This window comes from Cebidichthys violaceus, unplaced genomic scaffold (assembly GCF_023349555.1).
Source record: "Cebidichthys violaceus isolate CVI_PGR_0920_01 unplaced genomic scaffold, fCebVio1.0.p SCAF_11, whole genome shotgun sequence".
Classification (NCBI taxonomy): Eukaryota; Metazoa; Chordata; class Actinopteri; order Perciformes; family Stichaeidae; genus Cebidichthys; species Cebidichthys violaceus.
This window is the reverse complement of record NW_027176274.1, coordinates 6,370,537-6,393,317: the sequence shown is the minus strand read 5'-3', so window position 1 is coordinate 6,393,317 and position 22,781 is coordinate 6,370,537. Positions and strand designations below refer to the sequence as shown.

Sequence of the window (22,781 nt, the reverse complement as noted above, 5' to 3'; positions counted from 1 at the left end):
ACTGAACTGGGCAGAGCCATATCCTAACCCAGGAGGGGTCAAAACACAAGCAGTAGACACCTTGCCCACCACATTTCATGGTCCATCAAGCAGCACAGGAACATGTAGTAGCAGTTGTTTCCATTCTTTCCCTTTTGCAGTGTTTGGTGTATAGAAGGCTCTCTCATGCCACTGTTAAAGTCTGTGCAGCAGTCATTTCTTCCTGCCACAAGGATTTTTGCAACAGACCGGTCTTTGGTCACCCTGAAGCAGTTTTTGAACTGGGCCAGGAGACACGCCGGGTGATGCGTGCTTCCTCAAGTGCCATTGGTAATTGAGGCCTTGGTGAAAGGTCCCTTTGAGCCAGGAGCCAGTAGCGCTTCTCTATGAATTCATTCAACACAAGTTTGCTGCTGGCACTGACCTCAGCTAATAGAATGTGTGAACTAATCGCCCCATGGATGCACCCCAGTTGCTTGTTGTTGATGATTGTAGCGGGGTCTACATTCAGACCAAATCAATTCTTTGATCTTATGAAGTTCTTTCATGTCGAGGGTGATGCAGCTGTATGCATTTTGTCTTCCACCCCGTGTGGGTGACAGGGAGGCAAAGTTACATCTGCTTTGCCAACAAATGCCTGGTGTGATGGCTTTGTGAGTGCATATAAAGAAACCGGTGCAGGTGGGAAGACACACTCCCTTCGTGGTCTGCGCATTCTCAGCAGGGTAGTTTCGGCGGCCTTGTTCAGTTGGGTCGAGGACCAGGGGCGTCGTTAGGCCTATTTTACGGGGGCTGAAGCCCCCCATAAATATGTATATATATACGTATATATATATATATATATATATACGTATATATATACATATATATACGTATATATATATATATATATACGTATATATATACATATATATATATATACGTATATACGTATATATACGTATATATATATATACACTGTCCATTCTCCATCCATTGTGTGCGGTTCCTTTAAGAATTAGGATTTGGGAGTGACGCGGATATGAAATCTAGTTTATCCGTCTTTCCTTTACAAGCAGGAAAATGATTTCTCTCTCTTTATTTGAGAAAAGTTCATATTTGTCTTGTCAAATTTCACTATGACCCTGAAAATCTGTCTCTTGTGTTATCATATACTGAATGCAACCAAAACTACAGAGCAAAATCACACTCTTTCTGATTGAACCAATCTATGAACTGTCTGAAACAATGGATATCTGCGGCCCCAAATGAGCCCCCCAAAAAAAGTGGTGCGCGCTACTCGAGGAAACATGCCTCTTCCCTTGGGGCTAAGCCCCCCCTTTCATTGAATCCTAGAAACACCCCTGTCGAGAACATATCTACAGCGGCGTCATAATCAATGCCTTGTCCATTCATACGATTCTATGTCTTGGACATGTCGGTCTTCTTTTCAGGGTCTGTGCTCGCTGGAATGATACAGGACTGGTGAAAATGGGGGTTGTATTGCACCGAAGCCTGTGCGTACAGAACTAGGGTTACAATATCGTAATCCTCAGGTGTTCACTGTTGAACAGAGCCTCAAAAACAGAAAGCAGCCTCACTACATTTCTTATGGAACACTAGAGTTCTTGCTGGGACATAAAATAAAAGGCAGTCTCTGTTCAATAATAGTTGCATCATGTGTTGATGCTAAAGCTTGTTTTTCTCAACACCTTTGATTGCAGTGACACCTCAGAGGTTGAGATGTCATCATCTGACTAATCAATACAGGTGTGAACAAGCTTCCTGTCTTTAGGGTTTCGACACCTTGCCATTAGGAGCAACTGATGGGCTGCAAAATGTTGCTCACTGAGAAATAATTAAATCTCATGGGACCTCACTAAGTAAACGGACATTTACTCAAACAAACACGATCGAGAGAGGTGAGGTTTTGCTCTTCTTTTTAAGATCTGCTCATTAAGTCACCACAGCAACTAATTTATGTCTCATTTAACTTGCTTAAGACTACATTTCTTTAAATCCAGTTTTTCTTATTGCTACCATATGGTTGAATGCATTATCACTGTGGTTGTTCGTTATACCTTTTGTTAGGTTTCTCAAGTTAGGATACACAATATGTGATCTCAGCACTTTCTATGTTGCTCCCTGATCAACTTTTGTTACTACCATAGACTGTATATAAGAATTGGACATAGTCGTTGTGACTTCACTCATTGGTTTGTGGACTGCTGTTATGAAGCCTTGAGTTTGCCACTGAGCATATGATTTTTAGAGTTATGGCCAGAGACGTGGGACTATGATCTTCGACCACCAAATTCTAACCAGTTCATCCTCCAGTCCAGGTGGAGGTTTGTGCCAAATTTGAAGAAATTTCCATCCAGGCGTTCAAGAGAATGGACAGATGGACAACCCAAAAACATAATGCCTTTGTCATGTCGGCTGGCACGGAGGCATAAAAAAAAGAAAAAACAATTATCTCAGGAAATAAACATAGCATTTAATTAAAGTCTGATAAATTAAAATGTCCAGAGCTGGTATACTTTGTCTCTTACTGCAGTTCATCAGTGTTACTCTGAGAAACACCATGCAGACACTCATACATCCATACATACAACAAGAAAAGAAAGCTGATATTTTAAAACGGTTGCACAGAAGTGTTTTGTGGCTTGAGGTAAAGAATCACTCTCATGACAATTTAATTTCCACAGGAAACATGAAATATTTGAGATTGATTCAGACATTGAGTGTTTGTTGTCCCTGATTATAGAAATTAAGATATCGTTATGCACTTAGAGGGGATGAGTAAAGAAATGCTTCAGTATGCAGCTGAATCATAAAGGTTGGTGCTGGGTTGTCCCTTCATGGATCCGACTGGACGTTTTTTTTCCGTGATTGGATCCGTGCACATTTCGGACACTTCTTTTCCACAAAACAGTGTTTGTGAAAGCACGTCCTGCACACTGTAAAAAAAGAAGCAGGTTTATCATTTCTGCCCTGTGTCACTGTTTCCCCATTTATTCCCAAAACTGTGAATATAACAATAATACTGTTTTTAAGCCATTTCTTCAAATTTAAACTCTTTTTTGAATCCAGTCCCCGGCATAAAACACTGATATATCACCTTTTCAGTTGATATGGTGAACTTGTCAGCATTAAGATATATTATAAATTCAGTGTATTTTATTTGCCTCCATTTTACATCACCAGCTTTTTCATCAGCTCTTTATCCTGCACACCTTGTTTATTTAAAAATTAATCATGTGGCAGTGCTTACCTGGACATCGCCTGCATATGTCCGCCTGAAAAGGAAAGATGATGTCTCTTTCTCTGCAGAACTCACAGATAAAACCTCGGGCCAGACACAACTGTGTGAAAAAAAAGTCAGGAGAATTGTTAAAAATTCACAGTGAGTGTGAAGAGTTTTCCTCCTCAAAAACAAATATGTGCTGATCATAGAAATAAAATAGGAGTAAAACAGACAATCCTTTTCAAATTAATGTATAAGTGTTCTATGTTGCCATTGCGACCATTTTTGAAAGCTAACTTTTGTATAAACTAAACCGACTTAAGGCAAGTTGCGGACTCACTGAGATGAGGTTTTGCAGTAATAACTAAAACAAGCAGTGGAGTAGTGGCGTAACCAAGCGTAGAGAGCCAGAGTTAATGAGTAACATTTAACAACATGATTGTTCGGCTTTTTTTCTGTAACCAGTGTAGCGTTAAAGCTAGCTAGCTGGCTAACTAGCAGACAGCTGGCTAGCTAGCTAGCTTGCCAATTTTGACATGACGATTTTAATGGCCAGTGTTGGGGATTCGACCCCCTTGAGAGACTGGTGTAAAGATGAATATTGACCACTACAGGGTACCGGTCAGAGAACACGCAGAGATCTGTTTGTTCCACATATTACTATATTGAGTCTGGCATACAGTGTTATAGCTTGGTTACAGATGGTGAAAGATGTTGAATGAGTTTGAACAAGTTTCTGAAATAAACACAGAAAACAAATTACAGAATCGAAGTATTAGTGTGAGGAATTGTATGTATATTGAGTGTCTGTGAGGGGGGTTTGAGGAATGTGAGGTGTGAAGAAGGTAGTTGACAGAGGTGTCTGCCCGGGACAATGGGTCAGGATCCAAGGGGGAGCTTATCAGATTTCAGCCAATCGTGGAGCTGATCGATAGGCTGAGGAATGTAACTTTGGGGGGACAAAAGGACTGTAAATCGGAGGAGAGAGTTAGACCTTCTCCTGACCATGATGCAGATATACGTATCTGTCTCGTGGCCCGGAGAGGGCCTCAGAATCAGACCTTCTCCTGACCACGATGCAGATATACGTATCTGTCTCGTGGCCCGGACAGGGCCTCAGAATCAGACCTCCTCCTGACCATGATGCAGACATGTCTCGTGGCCCGGACGGGGCCTCACTTTCATGAAATGTATAGTATATGTTTGTTTTGTTATTGATAGTGTACTTCAGTTTGTAATTGTATAGCTTCTGTTTGTTATTAAATATCTTTTGATTTGATTTTAACTTGGACCACCTGATTTTTGGCCCTGCTCTGCTGACAAAAGATGCAGCAGTAGGAGACATGCGGCCTTCATTTGTCTAAGAGAGAGTTGAGACCCTTTCCCAACATTAGCAAAGCCTTATCGTCTCTGTCCGTGAAGAATTCACAACAGCCGCCCCCACATTTGAGCAGCAAATATGTAATAACAGGAATTCTTCATGCATCATTAGCATCATCCTTGAGCTCAGGGAGCTGAATCAGACGAGCAACTGGTCTTGTGTAGACGCTACCGTTCACCAGGACCTCTGTGGTCCTGATACATCCATCTTGACTAGGAACTGTCTTACAAACTTTCCCAATGGGCCACTGAGCCCTAGGAAGCGATGGGTCAACGATCAGAACATCTGAGTCCACAGTGATGTTATCAGCGGCCTTCTGCCACTTCTGCCGTGTCTGAAGAGTGGGCAAATAGTTCCGGGTGAACTGGATCCAAAACTGGTCCACAAGCATCTGACAGTGGCGCCATCTCCGCCTTCACATGCCTGCGGGGTCATAGACCACTTGAGGCAACGATACATCCCACCGTCCCATGAGGAGGATGTTAGGAGTGATGGGGTCAGCGACATCAACTGACACATAACCTAGTGGTTTTGAGTTTAGGATCCCTTCGACCTCCACTAAGGTTGTGTAGAGGACGTCTTCAGAGACTGACTGGCTCCCAACTGCAACTTGAAGGCCGGCCTTTATGGAACAAACCTCTCTCTCCCCTACTCCTCCGAAGTGAGGAGTGCTCGGTGGGTTGAACTTGAAGTCAATCTGGTATTCCATCAGCTGTTCCTTCAACTGTGGTTCCATAGCTGCGAAGGTCTCACGGAGTTCTCGCTCAGCGCCACGGAAAATGGTACCGCAGTCTGACAGTATCTCCTTCGGTTTGCCTCACCTCGCGATGAACCAACGAAGACCAAGGAGGAAGGCGTCTACATCCAGAGAGTTGAGGAGTTCAATGTGTATGCCGCGGGTCGTGAGACACTTAAAGATGGCACCCCAGCGCTTTTCGGTTCTCCTGCCTATCTTGACCAGGTAAGGGCCAAAACAGTCGACACCTGTTGAATAGAAAGGTGGACAGAGAAGCCGGATGCGCTGTGGTGGCAAGTCCGCCATCTGTGGGACCTTGGGCTGAGCTCGCCAGCGTTGGCAGCATGGACACTTGAGCTGATGGTGTCTGACAGCTTGTCGTCCTCGCAAGATCCAATACTGCCTTTGCAGTTCTGCATACACCCGCTCCGTACCTGGATGAAGCAGACGATTGTCCATGTGTTTGATGAGGAGCTTTGTTGCTGGGTGCTTTGGATCGAGCACAATCGGATGGATCTGGTCTAGGCCTGTGTTCTTTAGCCTTCGCAGCCTCCCTCCTACTCAGACTAAGCAGGTTGAGGGGTCCCATTTTGGGGAGAGGCTGGCCAAGCGGCTGTGGTTTGGCTGCTGGTCGTGCCAAATGGCAGCACCTGCCATTCGTACACATCTGGTGGGTCTTCACAGTGCAGGTTCCTCCAGATGAACCGGAGGAGTGGTCGGTCCTCAGGCAGAAGACGAACCTGATGGAACATTGCACGGATGTCTCCATTGACAGCAACTTGATGTTGTCTGAATCGTAGGAGGACACCTAGCAGCGAGGGCCCCAACGTGGGTCCAGGTAGCAGCTGGTCGTTCATTGAGGCACCCTGATAACTGTAGGAGCAGTTGAAGACCAGTCGTGGCTTCTTGTTGTGGCACACAAGGTGATGGGGGAGATATCATGCCTCCTCAGACTGGTTGACTTCGTTAGTCAGAAGCTTCTTGACGTAACCGGCCCTGGATAAGCTTGCCAATCTCCTCCAAAAAGATAGCTGCCTTCTCCGGATCCTTCTTGAGCCGTTTCTCTGTGGCTCGCAGATGTGCTATGACTGAGTCAGTCGAACTGTTCAGTTTAGGGGCTCCTCTCCTCCTCAGGAGAGGGGTTGCATAGCGTTGAACTCCTTCAGTGTTGACCCTCTGCGACTTTGTCTCTAAGAGGTTCATGGCTTCTTGATCCTCACAGGAACAAACTACCAATTTCTTGTTCCGAAAGGGCAGAACGTCAAGTTGCCATAACTTCTCTACGTTTCGGCACAGAAGGTCATTAGGAGGAACAACTGTGGTGAAAAGACATTGTTGCACTGCAGTTGGCTGGGATCCACACCTTTCAGCACCTTAGAAAGCCCATCTGAGGGCAGTGTGGATGGCAACAGGTCCACTGTTTGCTCCTCTACGTACCAGCTTAGTGGCAGTAATCAGATGTGCGTGATCTGATCCAAGCAACACCATTGGACGAACGTTAAAGAAAGACTTCAATGGGATCCCGCACAGGTGAGTGTGTTGTTTTTGGAGTGTTTGCACTGGGTAGGTCTGCTCTACTAGGTCTAGGCCTTCAGCTGTAAATGCTCCCTGCACTTTGTAGCACTTCTGTGGGTTATCTCTGGGGGAGATTTCAAAGTTGACCTTTGACCCTTGTAGCTGCGTAAGGTCTGTCCGCACTGTGCGTAGGGAAAGAGTCTCTGACTTACCGGTCAACTGGAGCTGTTGGGCGGCCCGTGGCAGGATGATAGTCCATGATGTGCGCCATCATCCAGGATAGCAAAGGTCTCCATAGACTTGGAATTGTCGTGCAGCAGGATGGGGACTACTTTCAGCAGTACTTTGCTTGATGTAATGCTGGGTGTCAGGTAGACTCTGCTTTCTGTGGCCCCTGACTGCGAGTTGATGGTTCAACGCTGTGCTACACCATGAAGGACTTGGAGGTGAATACCATTGCAGTCACTACAGGGTTTCTTGAGGTTGCACGACTCAGGCACATGAGTACGTGCACATTTCCAGCAGCGCCTTCCCTCTGTTATCCACTTATCCAGATCAACCGCTGACTGCTCTTTGATACTGTGACAGCGACTAATATAATGTTTTTTGCTGTCATAGAAGAGGCATTGTATTTTGAATGGTTTCTTGGATTGTGTGTGGTTACTGGAGGGACTCTGCGGCAGGGGCTCTGTACTGTGATATACAGAGACACCTTGACCTTTGCCTTTTGAGGTGATCTTCTCCCTCCCATTTACTTGGGGTTGTCCTGTTTGGTAGCGCTGCACCAATCTGCTGGACAGGCGCTGCTGTTGACCTTTACCTTGAAGCCATCCATTGAGATCTTGTAGGTTGTAGGGGTTGAGACTTGTGCTATTCAGCTTTCCCTGAACCTGTAAATACTCAATAAACCCATCTCTATGGTACTTGAGTAGCTTACTAAGTAAGCGGTCAACATGAGAGCAGCAGTTCAGCTCCAGCTGGTGTGGCTGACCATACTGTAGCTGCAAGGCTTGCATAGTTGCTGAGTATGGGTTTGGATGGTGGTGGCAAGACTGACCAATCATCTGTGCCTCGGGCAGTTTAAGATGTTCGAGTAGCACGTGATATTTGTACTTCTCAGACAGTTCCGTATGAGGCTCGAGCAGGTTGTCTACAGCTAGCTTCAGGTTAGTGAACTCCCTTTCGCTGTCAGTGGAGAAGTCTGGGATTTTGGGTGTTGGCACACCATATGCAGAGCAGTGTGGCAGACCAGAGCTGTATGGGGTCACAGTCTGACCTGATGGTAGCTGCATCTGATGAGCTGGAGATGAATTACTTCTGGGGACAGATTCTGCTGAAGTGGTGGTATTAATGACGGCACTGTAGCATAGTGAGGCGGGCCATAGCTGGAAGGGGCGTGAGTATGAAGGCAAATCACTGTAAAAATTTGAGAGCGCAAATGAGATTCACGCGCGCGCAAATCAAACAGCGTTGCAGTTGGAGGAAAGGGCAGGTCGCTGTGGATTGTATGCAAGGACATAGTCCTCAAGATGTTTGGGGACGCGATGATGTCTCACATGACGCTGCTGATCTTCGAAATGAGGCTGATGGGTAGATCTATCTCCAGATGCCATCTTCTGTAGTAGTCAATTAATCCGGCTTGAAGGATCATTTGTTGGGGATTCGACCCCCTTGAGAGACTGGTGTAAAGCTGAATATTGACCACTACAGGGTTCCAGTTAGAAAACACGCAGACATCTGTTTGTTCCACACATTACTGTATTGAGTCTGGCATACAGTGTTATAGCTTGGTTACAGATGGTGAAAGATGTTGCACAATGTTGAATGAGTTTGAACAACTTTCTGAAATAAACACAGAAAGCAATAGTAAACCCTTAACTAAAGCATTAATACACATACATTCACAGGAATACAGGCTCGCTCGCCAGGTTAGTCACTTAGCTCAACTTTGGGCTACTATTTGAACGGCTAATTGCATAACAAAGTCTTACTGACAGTAAATACACTTAAGAGCATAAATGCAACTACAAACGGAACAATTTCGCCACATAAGTCCGAAGTTACAATACTATGACTTATATCATCAATGACTCGATCTGACTGTACCGACGGTACTACGTATCGTTGATGGTACTACGTAGCATCAACGATTAGCGCAACCGGAAGCGGAAACAGTTCCCAAAGTCAAAATAAAATTTCAGAATAAAAGCGTCTTAACCGTATCGTCTCTGTCCGTGAAGAATTCACAACAGCCAGTATGAACAGAGGGAATGGTCACTCTATTTTAATGTTCAGTTGGGCACCTGAATAGTGTTTTCAAACATATTTGAAAAATTGTGAACTTATCATTTACCAGTCAATAACATCCCACCAACTGTGTCCTCAGGGTTTGATTCACATGTGAGTAAATCCGGATTGGCTCATGGAAATAAATTACATCACTGTTTTTTTTCTAACTGAATCCTGACCACTTCAAACCAGTTGAAAAATCCAATAACAAAAACAGAAATAAGTTTAAGAAATCTTGTAAATCTCCAATGTAAGACCATGAGAAGACTACAAAAATAGGTTTTCAATACCTTTAGTGTCAAAGTGAAAACACATCTGTCCAAAGCCATCTAAATGAATTACAAATATAAAAAGCAAACTACTTGTTTGCACTTCTGAACTGCTCGAGCTCTGCGTGAGATTGCCTTTTTGAAGTCTTATCATAAATTCTGAATTGAGCACCATTCAGACTGGATTCATTTCTCTGAGAGAGGTGGGGGTATTCTAATGTTACCTTCTCTGGTCAGGGATTTTAGTCCCATCCAGAGCACCACAGTATCTGGGTCATTTTTTACCCCACACCCCAGTGGGGAAGAGCTGCTTTTATTTGTGTTTATCAGCTCATAACATGAGGGTAACATATAGGTGCATTTGGGAAGCAATATAATGACAAAAAAAGATTAAAACCATTCCCCTGCTGATTGTCTACATCTATTACAGACCATATCCTCTTACACAGTCACACAGTCAGTATTTTATTCCCCGCCTCCCCCTTTAACCTTTTAAAAACGAGGCCTATTTGCAGGCCTCAGCTCGAATAAAGATAAGAAATACCTAATTAATTGTATAAAAAAAAAAAAAAAAAAACTTTTTTAATATATTTTTGAGATGAGAAAAATCATGGAACTATCAGAATACATGTTACTGGTTCACATAAGATAAGGATGGAACACAGCAGAACTTGGAAAACTCAAAAGCTCGATCTTGAAAAACAGCACTTTTAGGGTATTGTTTTTTGGAAAGTATGGGTATCCAAGACTTTTAATATGCTGGGCTCTTAGAACAACTGATATAGGCTCTATATACACAGCTATACATAGATACAGTGAAACATTTATGAAATATAGAGCATTTCAAATTAGAAAACTGATCAAATACTCCAAGATTTGAATAAAAAAGTATTTTTAAAATTCAAAAACACTCTATATCACTTCTATGTATCACTCATGATGTTCATTGAATCAATAGACCGAAGATTGGACCTTTTTTGAGTGTTTTAAGCTCTTTCTATGCCCTTTTTAGTTATTTAGTTTAAGGTCAAATCCTGCTTCGACTCTCTGTTCAGGGCTGTATCTCAGCCCCCCCTTCTCCGATTTTCACCATTGAGACATCCTTCGAACCGTAGGAGCCAATAGAATTGCCTGGAATTGAAAGCTAGATGATTGACAGCACTATTAGCCAATAAAGCTCAAAAAGGTCCAGCTCTGAAATCTGATTTGCTGAGCTTCCAACCCTCCCAAGAATCCGAGGAGTGTCGGAGAGACACGAATCGAACGGATTCACACGGAGCACCAGCAGCTGGACAAACATGCGTTGGAAGTACGGAGATATTCCATTTTTTCGCTGAGATTCGACCAAAAGTAAGTACAATATTCGATGAAAGCTGTGTGACTTTTTGTGTTCGAAGCTGAATATCTCTGCGATGGTTTACCGGGGAGAGAAATGGAAACTATGTCCGTAATCTCCGTCAGGCGCTCGTGCTTTTTCATGCTGCATGTTCGTAGGTAGCACGTTGCTAACGGAGTGTAGCAGCCTTTTTCTCCGGTCTGTCCCAGTCATATCGAGTATGATTTATGATATTTTGTTATTTGTTTGCTTGGCTGATGGGAGATGTGTTTGTCTCATGTAGAAGTGACCTAGTTCATGTTGTTCCCAGGACGCTGAGGTTTCTGCAGAACTATAACATCACTATATTCGTTCTTCGTGGGTTCTCTGCCAGTTACTTTTAACACAAAACTCTCTAAGTTTTGATGTACTCTGCGTCCAAATGGGGGACCCTCGGGTGTATCTGGTTTTAATGTTAATCCCAAAATCTGGACACCAGGACGTTATCATTGCTGTTTTTAAGCCAGTCCGGTGTTGCTTTGGCTTTGGTTGGACAAAAACCTTGTCCCATATTTGGGCCAGTGGTGATAAAACATCTGCAGACCTTCATTATCTCATATCATGAAGATTGAGGACCAATAATAATGTGCTGCGTTAGAAATATACTATATGTATATTCTATAGATTTAAAGAGAAATCATGCCCCCTCTCACAGCGCCTCGGACTGACCTCACAGTTTTCAACGTGATCGATGGCAGAGTGCAGCACCGCTCTGCCCTGCACCACAAGCTGACCCTTCTTCACCCTCGAGAGGTCATCCATGGAGAAGAGGTGCGGCTGCTCCATCAGGTGAGCAGGAAGCTGTTCAAACTCAGCCATCACCCTGAGACAGAACCGCACAAAAAACACGCTAAAACTGATTCCTCTTGATGGAGAATATCTTGTTTGTGGGTTTCTGGTTGAGCATTTCTGTCATGCTGGAGAGTCTGTCTGAGTCCTTTCTGCCACAACAGGTCAAAACATTACCAGACTCCATAAAATATATCGTAGGAAACCATTGCTGAGCTCACAGGTAAAATTTTGCTATACCTGGTCTCCAAATAGGTCACCTCAGTATTATTCTCAGTATTATTTTACATCTATTGTTGTACTTTTATTGATTTTTTTTAACTATTTCTATGTGTTGAAGTGTGTGACCCAGATGTGTTTCTTCTCCTTTATGATCCTCTGACTGGACTGTGCAATAATTACATTTTGTTTGTACTCTGTACCTGTATTCAAGTTATCTTGACCTATGACTCAAATACTTAATATGGCTGCAGAGATTTCTGGGCACTTTGAATATGTAAATGCTGCTGCTTATCCTCCCAGCAGATGATTCTCAATGCACTTCATAAATAAATATGCATGGTGATATGGGGATCCACAATTGAAACCTACAATTGGGAACTTTTCATCATTCAAACAATGAATATCCTTTAAAGTCACTGTATCTAGAATGTCAATGTGATTTAAAACATGTTTTGTTTGTGAAACATTGGCTCTATGCCGCTGTTTTGTATTTGATACTGCCACTTGATAGCGCTAAAGTAAAATGTTTTCAAGTCCTTCACACAGTGGCTTTTTCAAATCCTAATTCAACTTAATGTGATGTATCTAAAAAGATTGAGTTGATTCTTGAAGTCTGCAACACTGCTGTAGTTTACAATCTTTAAACAAGTATCACAATAATACTTAATCCAGTGGTTGTGTAATAAATATTCCGTCTACCTTCCAGATAGTCTGCAGGCTGACAGCAGCTTCTTGATGCACATCAGCTGTTCCTGGAGCTCCTGAAGGAGACAGGAAGAGGGGGAGGAAGGAAGGAAATAAAGAAGGAAACAAAAGAAAGTCAAAAGAAATAACAAAATAAAATTGAAATTCATCTTAGCTGCTGCGGTATTTGTGCTGGATCTGCTTAAAAAAGAGAAATCAAGAATATTTCACTGGCTCTTTGCCGGTGGAGTATGTTGATCTTGTACTTAAGTAAAAGTACCAACAATGTAAAAATACCTCATTACAAGTACTGCATTAAATTCCTACAGTGCATCAGTAAAAGTATCAGCTGAAAGTGTCAAATAAAATGAAGTAAAATGACTCCTGTGAGATTATTAGTTTGTTACCAAGGTGGAGCTAGTTTTAACTGTTTTATATTCAGCTGCTGTATTTAGCTGGTTTAGTCGAGTGGTTCGCAACCTTGTGGTCGCGCCCCTCCAAAGGGTCACCAGATAAATCTGAGGGGTCGTGAGATGATTGATGGGAGATGAAAGACCAAGACATAAGTTCTGATACAAAAAGTTGAAGTGATTTTTTGTGACCGACGGATCATTTGACCAGTTTAGAGGAGAAATGTCTCTTTGGTGCAACTGATTGCTCTGAGCCAAGTGAAACACAACTACACACAAGACAAAAAGGTTAAGAATCATTGGATTTATCTTGAATGGATTGTAAATCATAAATGTATATTTTTTTAAGGTAAAATCTTGATCTGAAAAGTTGCCATAACTGTCAATAAATGTTGTGGAGTGAAAGTATAAAGTATTATGAAGAGGAAATACTAAAGTAGTAACTTAGTAGTAACTGAGCTTCTTTATCTAAACCAGGGTTTATCCAGGTCTCTGTGAACAGGAGATGATGTCAAATAATAACGGCCATGATAATAATAATAATCATAATAGTCATAATAATAACAATAATTCAGTCTTTAACTCACCCTGAACTTGTCCAGCTCTTTCACTCTGCTGTAGAGTGTCTTACCGACGCAGGTCAGGTCAAACAGAGGCTGATGCCAAACTGAATCCAGCAGTTGTTTGGAGAAATCACTCACAGGGTATCTGCAATATTAATGTTATTATGACTGATTTTTATGAAGAATCAAAGTGTACATGGTCTTTCTCCCACTGAGCTGATTAGTCCAGCAGTTTGTCCTCAGTTTATTGTATCAAGTTGTATGAATAATAATGCTTTGATTGGATTGATAGTAATATTCACTCGTCTTAGAATTGAAGCTGTATTGATATTTATTTATTAATGTTTTTTACTACATTCAAATCGATAATGATATTAGCATATAGGATAGGAGTTTTATTAGTGGTTTTACTACCTGCCAAAGTCCCAGCAGGACAGAAGTCGACCAGGAATCACAGCTTCAGATCCGCCGTGGCAGCAGTCACAGAAATACCTGAAAATGAATCAGAATTATTAAATCATCCAACTACAACAATTGGATTCATTTTTGTTAGAGACAATAAGCCTTTCATGTTAGAGAATTGTTTATTATTCATGCTAGCAGCACAGTATTGTATGTGATTTTGTATTTTGTACTATGTACCTGCCAAGATATTCACAATACCGGAGTTTTTTGATGTACCCTGGTAGCAGAGAGAGAGAGAGAGAGAGAGTCAGAACTCAGACATGCTTTTCATCAACTCATACTTCTGATGAATGTTGTCAAGTTACTGTGTAAAGACATTAAAAACCAGCTGAGGCCTGTTTGTGTCCACATGCTTTTAGTTTAGCACAAACTTTGTGAGATAATGTAATATGTGTTATAATATTTGGACAGTGAACTGGGCAATACTATACATACAATAAACCATATTAAAAAGATGTTTTGTTTTATTTCTTAAAATTCTTTGGTATATCACAATTTGAAGCTGTGTGTGTAGAATGTAAAATCTCTGAATTCATTGCCCCCTAGTGGCCATATTTAAAAAGAAAACTCCAGTGCATACAATAACTGTACATTTTCTATTTTAGTTTCTTTCTGGGTGAACTTCACTGTTTTCACTCCACTGAAGCTGAAGCTGAATGGATTCTATGAATACTCACTAGGCTCCACCTTTGTCCCACAGCCTGCACACAGGAAGTGCTGCAGAGCCACTACTTCACTGCGTCTGGAGAAGGAAATAGTCAACTGTGAATGTCCACATCCATCTATCCAACCATCCATTCATCCATCTTGTTTCTATTTCTGTGTATCTATTTTATAAGACGTAATAACCACCTGTTGGTCGGCTGAACAGTGAAGATGATCTGGAAGCGTGGTGGGGCCCAGCTCAGGGATCCTCTCATCCTGGTCCTCAGTCTGATCTCATCTGCCAGGCTGCCGCTGCTCACTGCCACACCTCCAGTACCTGGCAACTGGCACAAAGAGAGAGAAGAGACGGGAAAGATCAATATTGGCTCTCATGGTTTGGGGCTAGAGACAAAGGATAGCCAGAAAGCAAAGGTAGAAAATATTACGTTTTGCTTGTTGAAATACACGTTTTTCTGTATTGATTGGCATATCGGTCGTTGTAATGTATTCTCACCTCCTGTAGCGAGCTACGGAGGCTCAGCCGTCCACGCCGAGGCTCATGGGAAGGAAGCCAGCTCCTCTTGAACTCCAGCACCAACTGCTGGGCCAGCCACTCTGCACTGCATCATGGGACACCACAGATTGACTCAGGACGTACAGAATCTGAACACAAGTATAGATTTAGACAGTCACATGGTCATTTGGGTGTTTTTTCTTACTTTCTGAGAGACTCTCTCGATGTCAGCGTAGTTTTGACTCCATAGTCTGAAATTAAAACACATAAATTCAGGAATGTTGAAATCATATGTGATGCAATGTTACTCATTTAGTTATAATGCATCCCCTAATATGACAATGTTAACATGGTCACACTTTTTAACAGCTGTAGATAAAAGTGCTTTAAATACATAAGAACACTGTCTAATGACTTAAAGGTGCAATGTGCAAAATTCCACCAGTGCTTACAAGTTACTGTGGATGTAAAAATCTGTGGCGGAAGAAGTACTCAAATCCTTTACTCAAGTAAGTTTAGTAATACCACACTGTATAAGAACTATGGTACAAGTAGAAGTGATGCATTCAAAATCGTTAAGCAAAAGTACAAAAGTACCAGCATCAACATTGTTAATTGATTAAAAGATTATAGTACTCATTATGCAGATTGGCTCATGCAGGAATAATACATATTATGTAATTGGATGATAATTATTGATGTTTTAACGGGTTCATCAGTTCAATGTTGCAGCGGATAAAGGTGGAGTAAAAAATGCTGTAACAAAATAAGAATAAAACATGCTATTAAAAATAAAGATCGTAACTCTTTTTTTTTTAGTAATTCTACCTTCAAATCCACTGTCAGAGGAGAGGATGGAGAAAGTCTTTGGCGAATGTTCAGCCTCGTGATTCACTGCTTCCTCCTCGTCTTCATCCCGTGTGTGTTGGTGTGTGTGTACATAAGAGAGGTGTGTGTTTCTATCTGATATCTTGTCAGTCTCCGGTTGAGGATCACCGGTCTGTGTGTGTCTGCTTGCTTTACATCTCTGTTTGTGTCCATGTGGTGGTATGTCCTCTGCCGAGCTTGTGTCTCTGTGTGTGCACGTGTTGCCGTGTGAGTGTTGATGCGTGTCCAGCGTGGAAGTCCATTGATCGGAGCTCAGGGTCCATTTGACACCCTCCAGCACCTCCAGCATCATGTCCACCACAATGAAATGAGCATTCTCCTGCACACACAGTCATTCATAGAGACACTGGTGAAACAGCACTGTCATCATTATTGACACACTGACAGTGTATTATCCATCCAGAGGCAGATGAGATGGTCATTTTCATTTATGCAGAGGGATTAAGAGATTAAAGTCTGACAGCAAACATGGATATTTTCCCATGCCAAAAAATAGCTCTCTTAACTTGACAAATTGAACTCAACATAACTTGACACTGTTAATCATTTTAATCAGATTTTAAATTGTTTCATCTATAATAAGTACATAATAACTGTACAGTTCCGGGATCTAACGCACCTTTTCCAGATCGCATCTGGTCTTAAAGATGTCTGCAGAGAATTCTGGGAGACCACTGCATCTTTTCTCTTTGCTGTGCTGTGTTGAGATAGAGAGTCCTGACAAAACAAATACACACGTGAAAAGAGTACTTCAAATTCAACTTCAATTAATAGTTAAATCAACAATCAATCAAATTAATTTCTCTAGTGTTTAATGGTACAGAAGATTCCAGACCGCGACCCTAAACAATTAGAGGGGAAAAAGTACACAGACAACTGGCTCAGGTGAGGCCTCACCAGAACCATGAAGTCATTTTTTATCCATGAACCATTCATGTTCCCAGAGGATGAATCATACTGACTTCAGTGATCCCCTGACTTTTTCTCTAGCATCACCATGAGGGTGACAGTTTAGCTTTTTTTTTTTATTTAAGTATTGGATGGATTGCGGAGCAATTTATTTCACACGTTCATGGTCCCTAGAGGACGAATTGTAACTTTGATCCCCAGCCCTTAGTTTGCCCAATACTTTAGTTTGTGACCAAATACCTGCAAAACGGTGGTAGCAACAACGTGCTAGCTATGTGAGAATGTTAGCATCCTCATTTTGTTTCTAATAGAGCAGCATGGCGTCTTCATATGTATACTTGTATACTTTATATACAGTAGTTTCCACAGCTGTCCTCTCCCAGCAGCAAACACAGATCTAACATGACCTTGTTCACATGATTGAATGTTGGCTGAGTTGAGCCAGATGAGTTAAAACGAGCCAGACTTAGTTGAACTCCTTGGTTTGGCCTTTAGTAGATCCAACACTTTGACTGGAAAATTACTTTGGGACAACAGGGTTAATGTGGCAGCACCACCTTACCACTCTCATCTTTTTGATTTTATTATTTGGGTGAATTTTCATGTTGACAAAAACATGATTTCATAAGACGGTTCCCATGGCAATCATTTTTTCCCTTGAATTAGAAACAACATGCTGCTCAAACACATGAGCTGGTTTATTGGTTTCAGACTATCAAACTGATCTTAATCAGATCATAACCATGGTGGGAGGGTTGGGAAATAGCAGGTGGACTCTGTGCATATAAACACTGCCATTACAGGCTCTGTAGATACACCTGTAATGATTAAACCTATTCTACCTGTTGAGTGAGAGGCATCACAGCTGGTTAGCCCCCGCCCCCTGTCCTCCTCAGCCAATCCCTGCTGTCCGCTGAAAGGACGGTGGACCCAAGGGCTGAGGAGTCGGTTCAGATGCGACGAGGCAGAGACGCAGAGCGGCTTCTTGTCCTTCTGAAGAGGGGACGGGTGGGGACAGGAGCTCGGTTTGGATCCCAGATCCACCATGCTGGTGACAGTTGGGCACCCACAGTGATCCAGAGACAGCAAACCAGAAGCAGGAGATCGGGAGTCCAAGCTAGAAGAAATCATGTTTCTGTCCAAACAACAAAAAACACAGGGTGGCCATATGACAAATCATAATATATTCCACAAATTCAATTGGAAAACATTACATTTCCATGAAAGAAATGTCCTAGGATGTTGGATTTCTCCAAAGCCTGCCTTGACAAAAATGTCTTCATTAAAAAGCAAACTCAACATATTATCATCAGAAAATCAAAACAAATCATTGTCAAACGTCCACAGATTGTTTTCAAACAGTTGACTCCTCAAGTCTAGATGAGACGATGAACACTACATTTAATTATTCCCCAACAACACAAAGATCCCAAAAAACACATTAAAGCCGCTCTTCAGAAATACCTTTAATATCTGCCTGCCTAAATTACACTAACTAAACTTAACTGCTGTTAAAATGTAATGATGTACTGAGAATGTCCACACCACGTCTGTCCATTGACTTGTTTCCTGAGAATGCAGATCAGAGTATTTACTACAGTTTGAGGAAACAGGAATCAAAACGTCAAATAAAGAGACTGTTTTTGTTTTGTTTATGTTATCATTATTTCGCAGTGAGGATTTTACAACTAAATGTTAAAAAGGATTCTTGGATGAACAGCAAACTGTCATCAAATTAAACTTCTGTTGCGTTCAGTGTTGAACCCATTTGGAAGGATTGTAATGTTTTTGTGGAAAACAGAAAGTGTAAATAGATAGACATGAAGAGCACTGAGATAATACTACTTGAAGCCTTACCTTGATGGGTCAGACATGCCGGTGTCCTCTCCATGCCAGGAGACGGTCCTGTGGCGTCTGGAGATGACCGGACTGCTCCTGGGAAGGAAGAAGGTTTTGTCCTCCAGCTCCTCTTTGCTCCCCTTTCTTCCTTCCTCACCGTCATCATCCTCGCCAGAGTGTGGCTTCGACTGGGATGGGTGGGAATGTGTGAAGGCCTCGAGATGTGTCCCCTTTGTGAACGTTGCCTCTGGGTGTTGATGGGAAAATGTTGCGTTTGTTTCTCCTCCACTGGTTTCTGGTGGTGACAGGAGGAGAAGTGGCACTGATCCTGAACCAGCCGGCTGATGGTTTTGGTGTAAAGATCCTTTCTGAGCGACTTATAGAGAGAAAGAGGAGACAGACATGCATTTTATCAATACATATTTCAGATGCACATAGATTGTCATTGCTGAGGGGTGAGAGGGAGTTTCTTTCAAGCTTGTTTTTGGTGTTTGAACCAGATTAATAACTTCCAGATATTTCAAATTAAAAGCTTACCAGGCACAGGCTTTTGATGTGAATCATCTTTGGCTCAGCAGCCATATAACACCTGATGTTTCCTGTGTAACTGTAGTTTTAAGAAGCCCTAAAGGTGCGCCAAAGCTCCAAAAACCAGTGTGCGTTGGATCTTACCTGTTGCTCTCTTCGCTGTAGTTGCAAATGTTGGTGACTCTGCGGAGTCCACACACCAGCTGATATATCTGGATCTGTGGAGGGACGAGGACATGCCCTCGCAGCTTCCCATCTGCACAGAAGAGGAGAGACAAAGTTTCCCAATGACAGCAGCTTTGGAGGAAACTTCCTGGTATGACATTGCTTCCTGAGTGATGAGAAACAAAGCAATGAGCTTTGGCAGTAAGAATCCAAAATTACCCAAACACTTACATCTTCAGGCAGTAGATCACTGATGATAGCTAACGACATTCATGACTTTCAAAACTGTCGTCTTTTTTTTTTTCTGTTTGGAGACGTGAGCAGGAAGTTTTATCAGTGCTGCTGCAGTTCCTGCTGCTCGGTCATAGATTCTGATCAGGATCATAAAACAACTTGAAGGCTCTCCAAAGTCAAAGTCTCAAGTCTGAACATTACTGCCCTCAGCTACACCGAACACAATAGAAGAGATCAGACAGGATGTGGACACTAGTATGAAGGTACTTCAGGCAGGAATTGTGGAGAATATTCACACACTGGAAAAAAAACTTGTCTTCATTTGGAGACGGCGTGTACAAATGTTGGCAATCACACCTTTTCAAATCCATCCCAGTGTGGAGCAACACACAATCACAGACATTAGTCATAGAAAATGTGGCGTCACACAGGATCTGCACTTGTGCAACTACGAATTTTAGCTCAAACAAGAGCCTACAATATCAGCATTATGCTCCTGCCATTAATAGTATTTTCACAAATTAAAAAATGTGAGTGCTCTTCCTTGCGCTTCTGATATTTCAGGAATTTGTATGAAGAAGTGTGTGACATCCAAACCCCCTCTGACAGGTCGATGCAGAGATGGGGGGCCCTGATTGTAAACTTCTGTTTTTTGCTTTTTGACCTCAACCTTGGAACAACTGACAACTTTCTGCTGATTTCAGGTGGCGCTCTTTAAAGCCGTCAGTAAAACACAACGTAGAGATGATAAAATTGGGAGTACACACACTGTCCTGTCAGAGGACATCTGATAGCAGCAGTCTGAACTGAATCTTGGTTTTATCAACTTAAAGAAAGTTTGAATGTCATTTTGCAGAACATGAAAGTTACAGTTGTCTCATTTCATTCATTCATTTTACTTTCAAGTGTATTTGGTTGTATTTAACAAATGTAAAATGTGGCATATGTTGTTGACCCATTAACAGCAGTATTTTCAGACATACTCATACACATTCAGACACACACAGACATATATCCCCCACCACCCACACACACACACCCCGGCCCCCTCCCACATGAGAACATGATCGATTGGCTTTTTAAAATTTAATTTGAACATTTCTAACTTGAAAATGTTTCTAGTCAGTATACACACACACTTACAGTGTCACCGCTTCATAAACATCAGCTGGTTTCACAACATAAAGGTCAAACAGTCGGGTTCAGTGGCTGGGAAACAGTAAAGATGAAGCCTTCAACCAAAGTAACAAATCAATCAATAGATTAACAGATCTGATGGATCGCCGTGACATTTGGTACACAATTCAATTCAACCAAAAACATTGTCCCTACAACTCACAGTTATTGTTACTCATGGTTATCCAACTAATCCTTCGCTTATTTTAATCCTTTTATTATTCATTGGAGATTCAGCCCTCTATGTACTTTTAACAATGCGAAATAACAAAAATATCCTTTAAAAAATGTAAAGTATTACGTAAAGTCTCACATTGTAAGAGAAGAAAGGAAAAAAACACTGTCATTTTCAGAATTTGAATTGCCAAATCAATGGAAAACCTGAATAGGACTATGGACTGAGAACAGTGGTAGTGTTTTGGTCTTTATTCTTTACCCCAAAACCACCAGTTTTATTCAGTGTTTTCAAAGAGTAAAACTGGGTTTAACATGTTACCAGGCTCACTTCAAGAGGCTGATTCGCTTAAAGCTTCCTGTGTGAGTGCAGACTCTGATTGTGAGTACCAACATGTTTCCCAATTCACTAAAGCAAAGTGCATTCTACAAGAGAACGAAGCAACACTGACCAAAACACAAGTACCAAACATCTTAAAAACCACAAAAATAAACCAGGCTACTCACCATTTTGTAATGTCCCAGAATGAAGCAGCGACCTGTCAGAGGCCGAAGGGACTGAGTCGAGTCTTGAAAGGAAGCGAGGCGGTTGGTTATCGACACTTCCTGTATTTAACAGTGGTTTGTACTTTCTGCGGATGAGCAGGCAGCAGTATTTCTTCTATAAATACAGACGCCAAAGAGCTCTTGTCACACTGGATGACAATGAGCTTTCCTCAAGTAATTAACCCAAAAATGATCATAAATGTGCTATAAAGTGGAGGTTTTGTTAGAAATGTAATGTCACTGGCAATGTTTATGCCTCCTCTTTAATCTGGAACATTTTTATAAAGACAATCATTCTGCACTAACCAATGCTTTTATTTTGGAAATTTGTTACTTAACTATTGATTGTTGATTTCCTTCTGTGGAGAACATGAAAACAAAGAGTAAAGAAAAATAGAATCAGATAAACATTGGTAAAAAATAAGGAAATTGGTGTTGCATAAATGTACTCGATAGAAAATGATGACAGCAAATCACACAAAATGCCCGAGCAGGAGTTCCATGTTCAAAGGTTATAATGGTGCATCTTCCTCAATCTAACAGTAACCATATTTGAAACCACTCAAAGGGTTTAATCAGCAGAAATATTAAAGCGTCTCAGCTCAGCGGACTGATGTTTGTCACGACAGCTGGCAGCTGGTAGAGAGAAAGAGGAAGTTTTACTCAGAGTCAAAGTATCAGTTGGTTTGATTCGATTCATGTTTACGGGAGAAAAACATAGAAGCAGCACAGCTTCGAACTGTCTGAGGAAACATGTCCAGGCACAAAACAATGACATATGTGCTTCATTAAGGACTTACATTAGGAAACAACAAGTTATCTCCTATTACAATGCCTTTAAGGTCTTCGCCAGGAGATAATGAGATTGTTGTGTGTGTGTGTGTGTGTGTGTGTGTGTGTGTGTGTGCGTGCGCATCTATCTCTGTGTCTGTCCACGGCTAATCTTGCACACCGCTGCACCAAACTACATAATATTTTGGGTGCTCATTTATGACTGCATGCCAAAGGACCTCGCATAGTTGCAGTGACTCAATTTCTCTAAACACCGTTTATTGCCAGTTTGATACTGCCATTGACTGCCGGTTGACTCCTGACTCACCACTCTTAACCGGCCACAGGTGGGTATGGGGTTGTGATACAACAGCTGATTGCATCTCCGAAGCCCAGCCGCTGGCACGGTTGGCTCATTTGTATTTTGGACAATGTGTTTGGCTATCAGCTAACAGTTAGCTGAAATAGCACACAAACAGCTGATTGCAT

General features: G+C 41.9%; 1 protein-coding gene and 1 long non-coding RNA gene across 5 annotated transcripts; one reads left to right on the top strand and one right to left on the bottom strand.

The window, feature by feature from the left end:
* Positions 1 to 2,442: 2,442 nt before the first annotated feature.
* Positions 2,443 to 21,542, bottom strand: rubcnl (rubicon like autophagy enhancer). Of its 3 annotated transcripts, none has more exons than XM_068702112.1 (17): positions 21,483 to 21,542; positions 19,371 to 19,482; positions 18,717 to 19,074; positions 17,702 to 17,994; positions 16,570 to 16,667; positions 15,891 to 16,269; positions 15,268 to 15,313; positions 15,063 to 15,168; positions 14,756 to 14,892; positions 14,581 to 14,645; positions 14,081 to 14,120; positions 13,853 to 13,930; positions 13,463 to 13,583; positions 12,481 to 12,542; positions 11,440 to 11,593; positions 3,233 to 3,323; positions 2,443 to 2,918 (listed from the first exon to the last, which is right to left on the bottom strand). In XM_068702112.1, exons 1-17 carry the CDS (start codon positions 21,483 to 21,485, stop codon positions 2,818 to 2,820), a joined length of 2,244 nt encoding a protein of 747 aa, XP_068558213.1. In that variant the 5' UTR covers positions 21,486 to 21,542; the 3' UTR covers positions 2,443 to 2,817. The 3 variants fall into 3 exon arrangements, with proteins under 3 accessions (XP_068558213.1, XP_068558196.1, XP_068558205.1); XM_068702095.1 differs by lacking the exon at positions 21,483 to 21,542 and adding an exon at positions 19,611 to 19,724; XM_068702104.1 differs by lacking the exon at positions 21,483 to 21,542 and adding an exon at positions 19,623 to 19,724.
* On the top strand, positions 10,674 to 14,889 carry LOC137866308 (uncharacterized). 2 transcript variants are annotated; one of them, XR_011102113.1, is made up of 3 exons: positions 10,674 to 10,745; positions 11,426 to 11,559; positions 14,743 to 14,889. It is a non-coding gene; the product is annotated as an uncharacterized lncRNA (long non-coding RNA). The 2 variants fall into 2 exon arrangements; XR_011102114.1 differs by lacking the exon at positions 14,743 to 14,889 and adding an exon at positions 12,488 to 12,556.
* Positions 21,543 to 22,781: the final 1,239 nt, after the last annotated feature.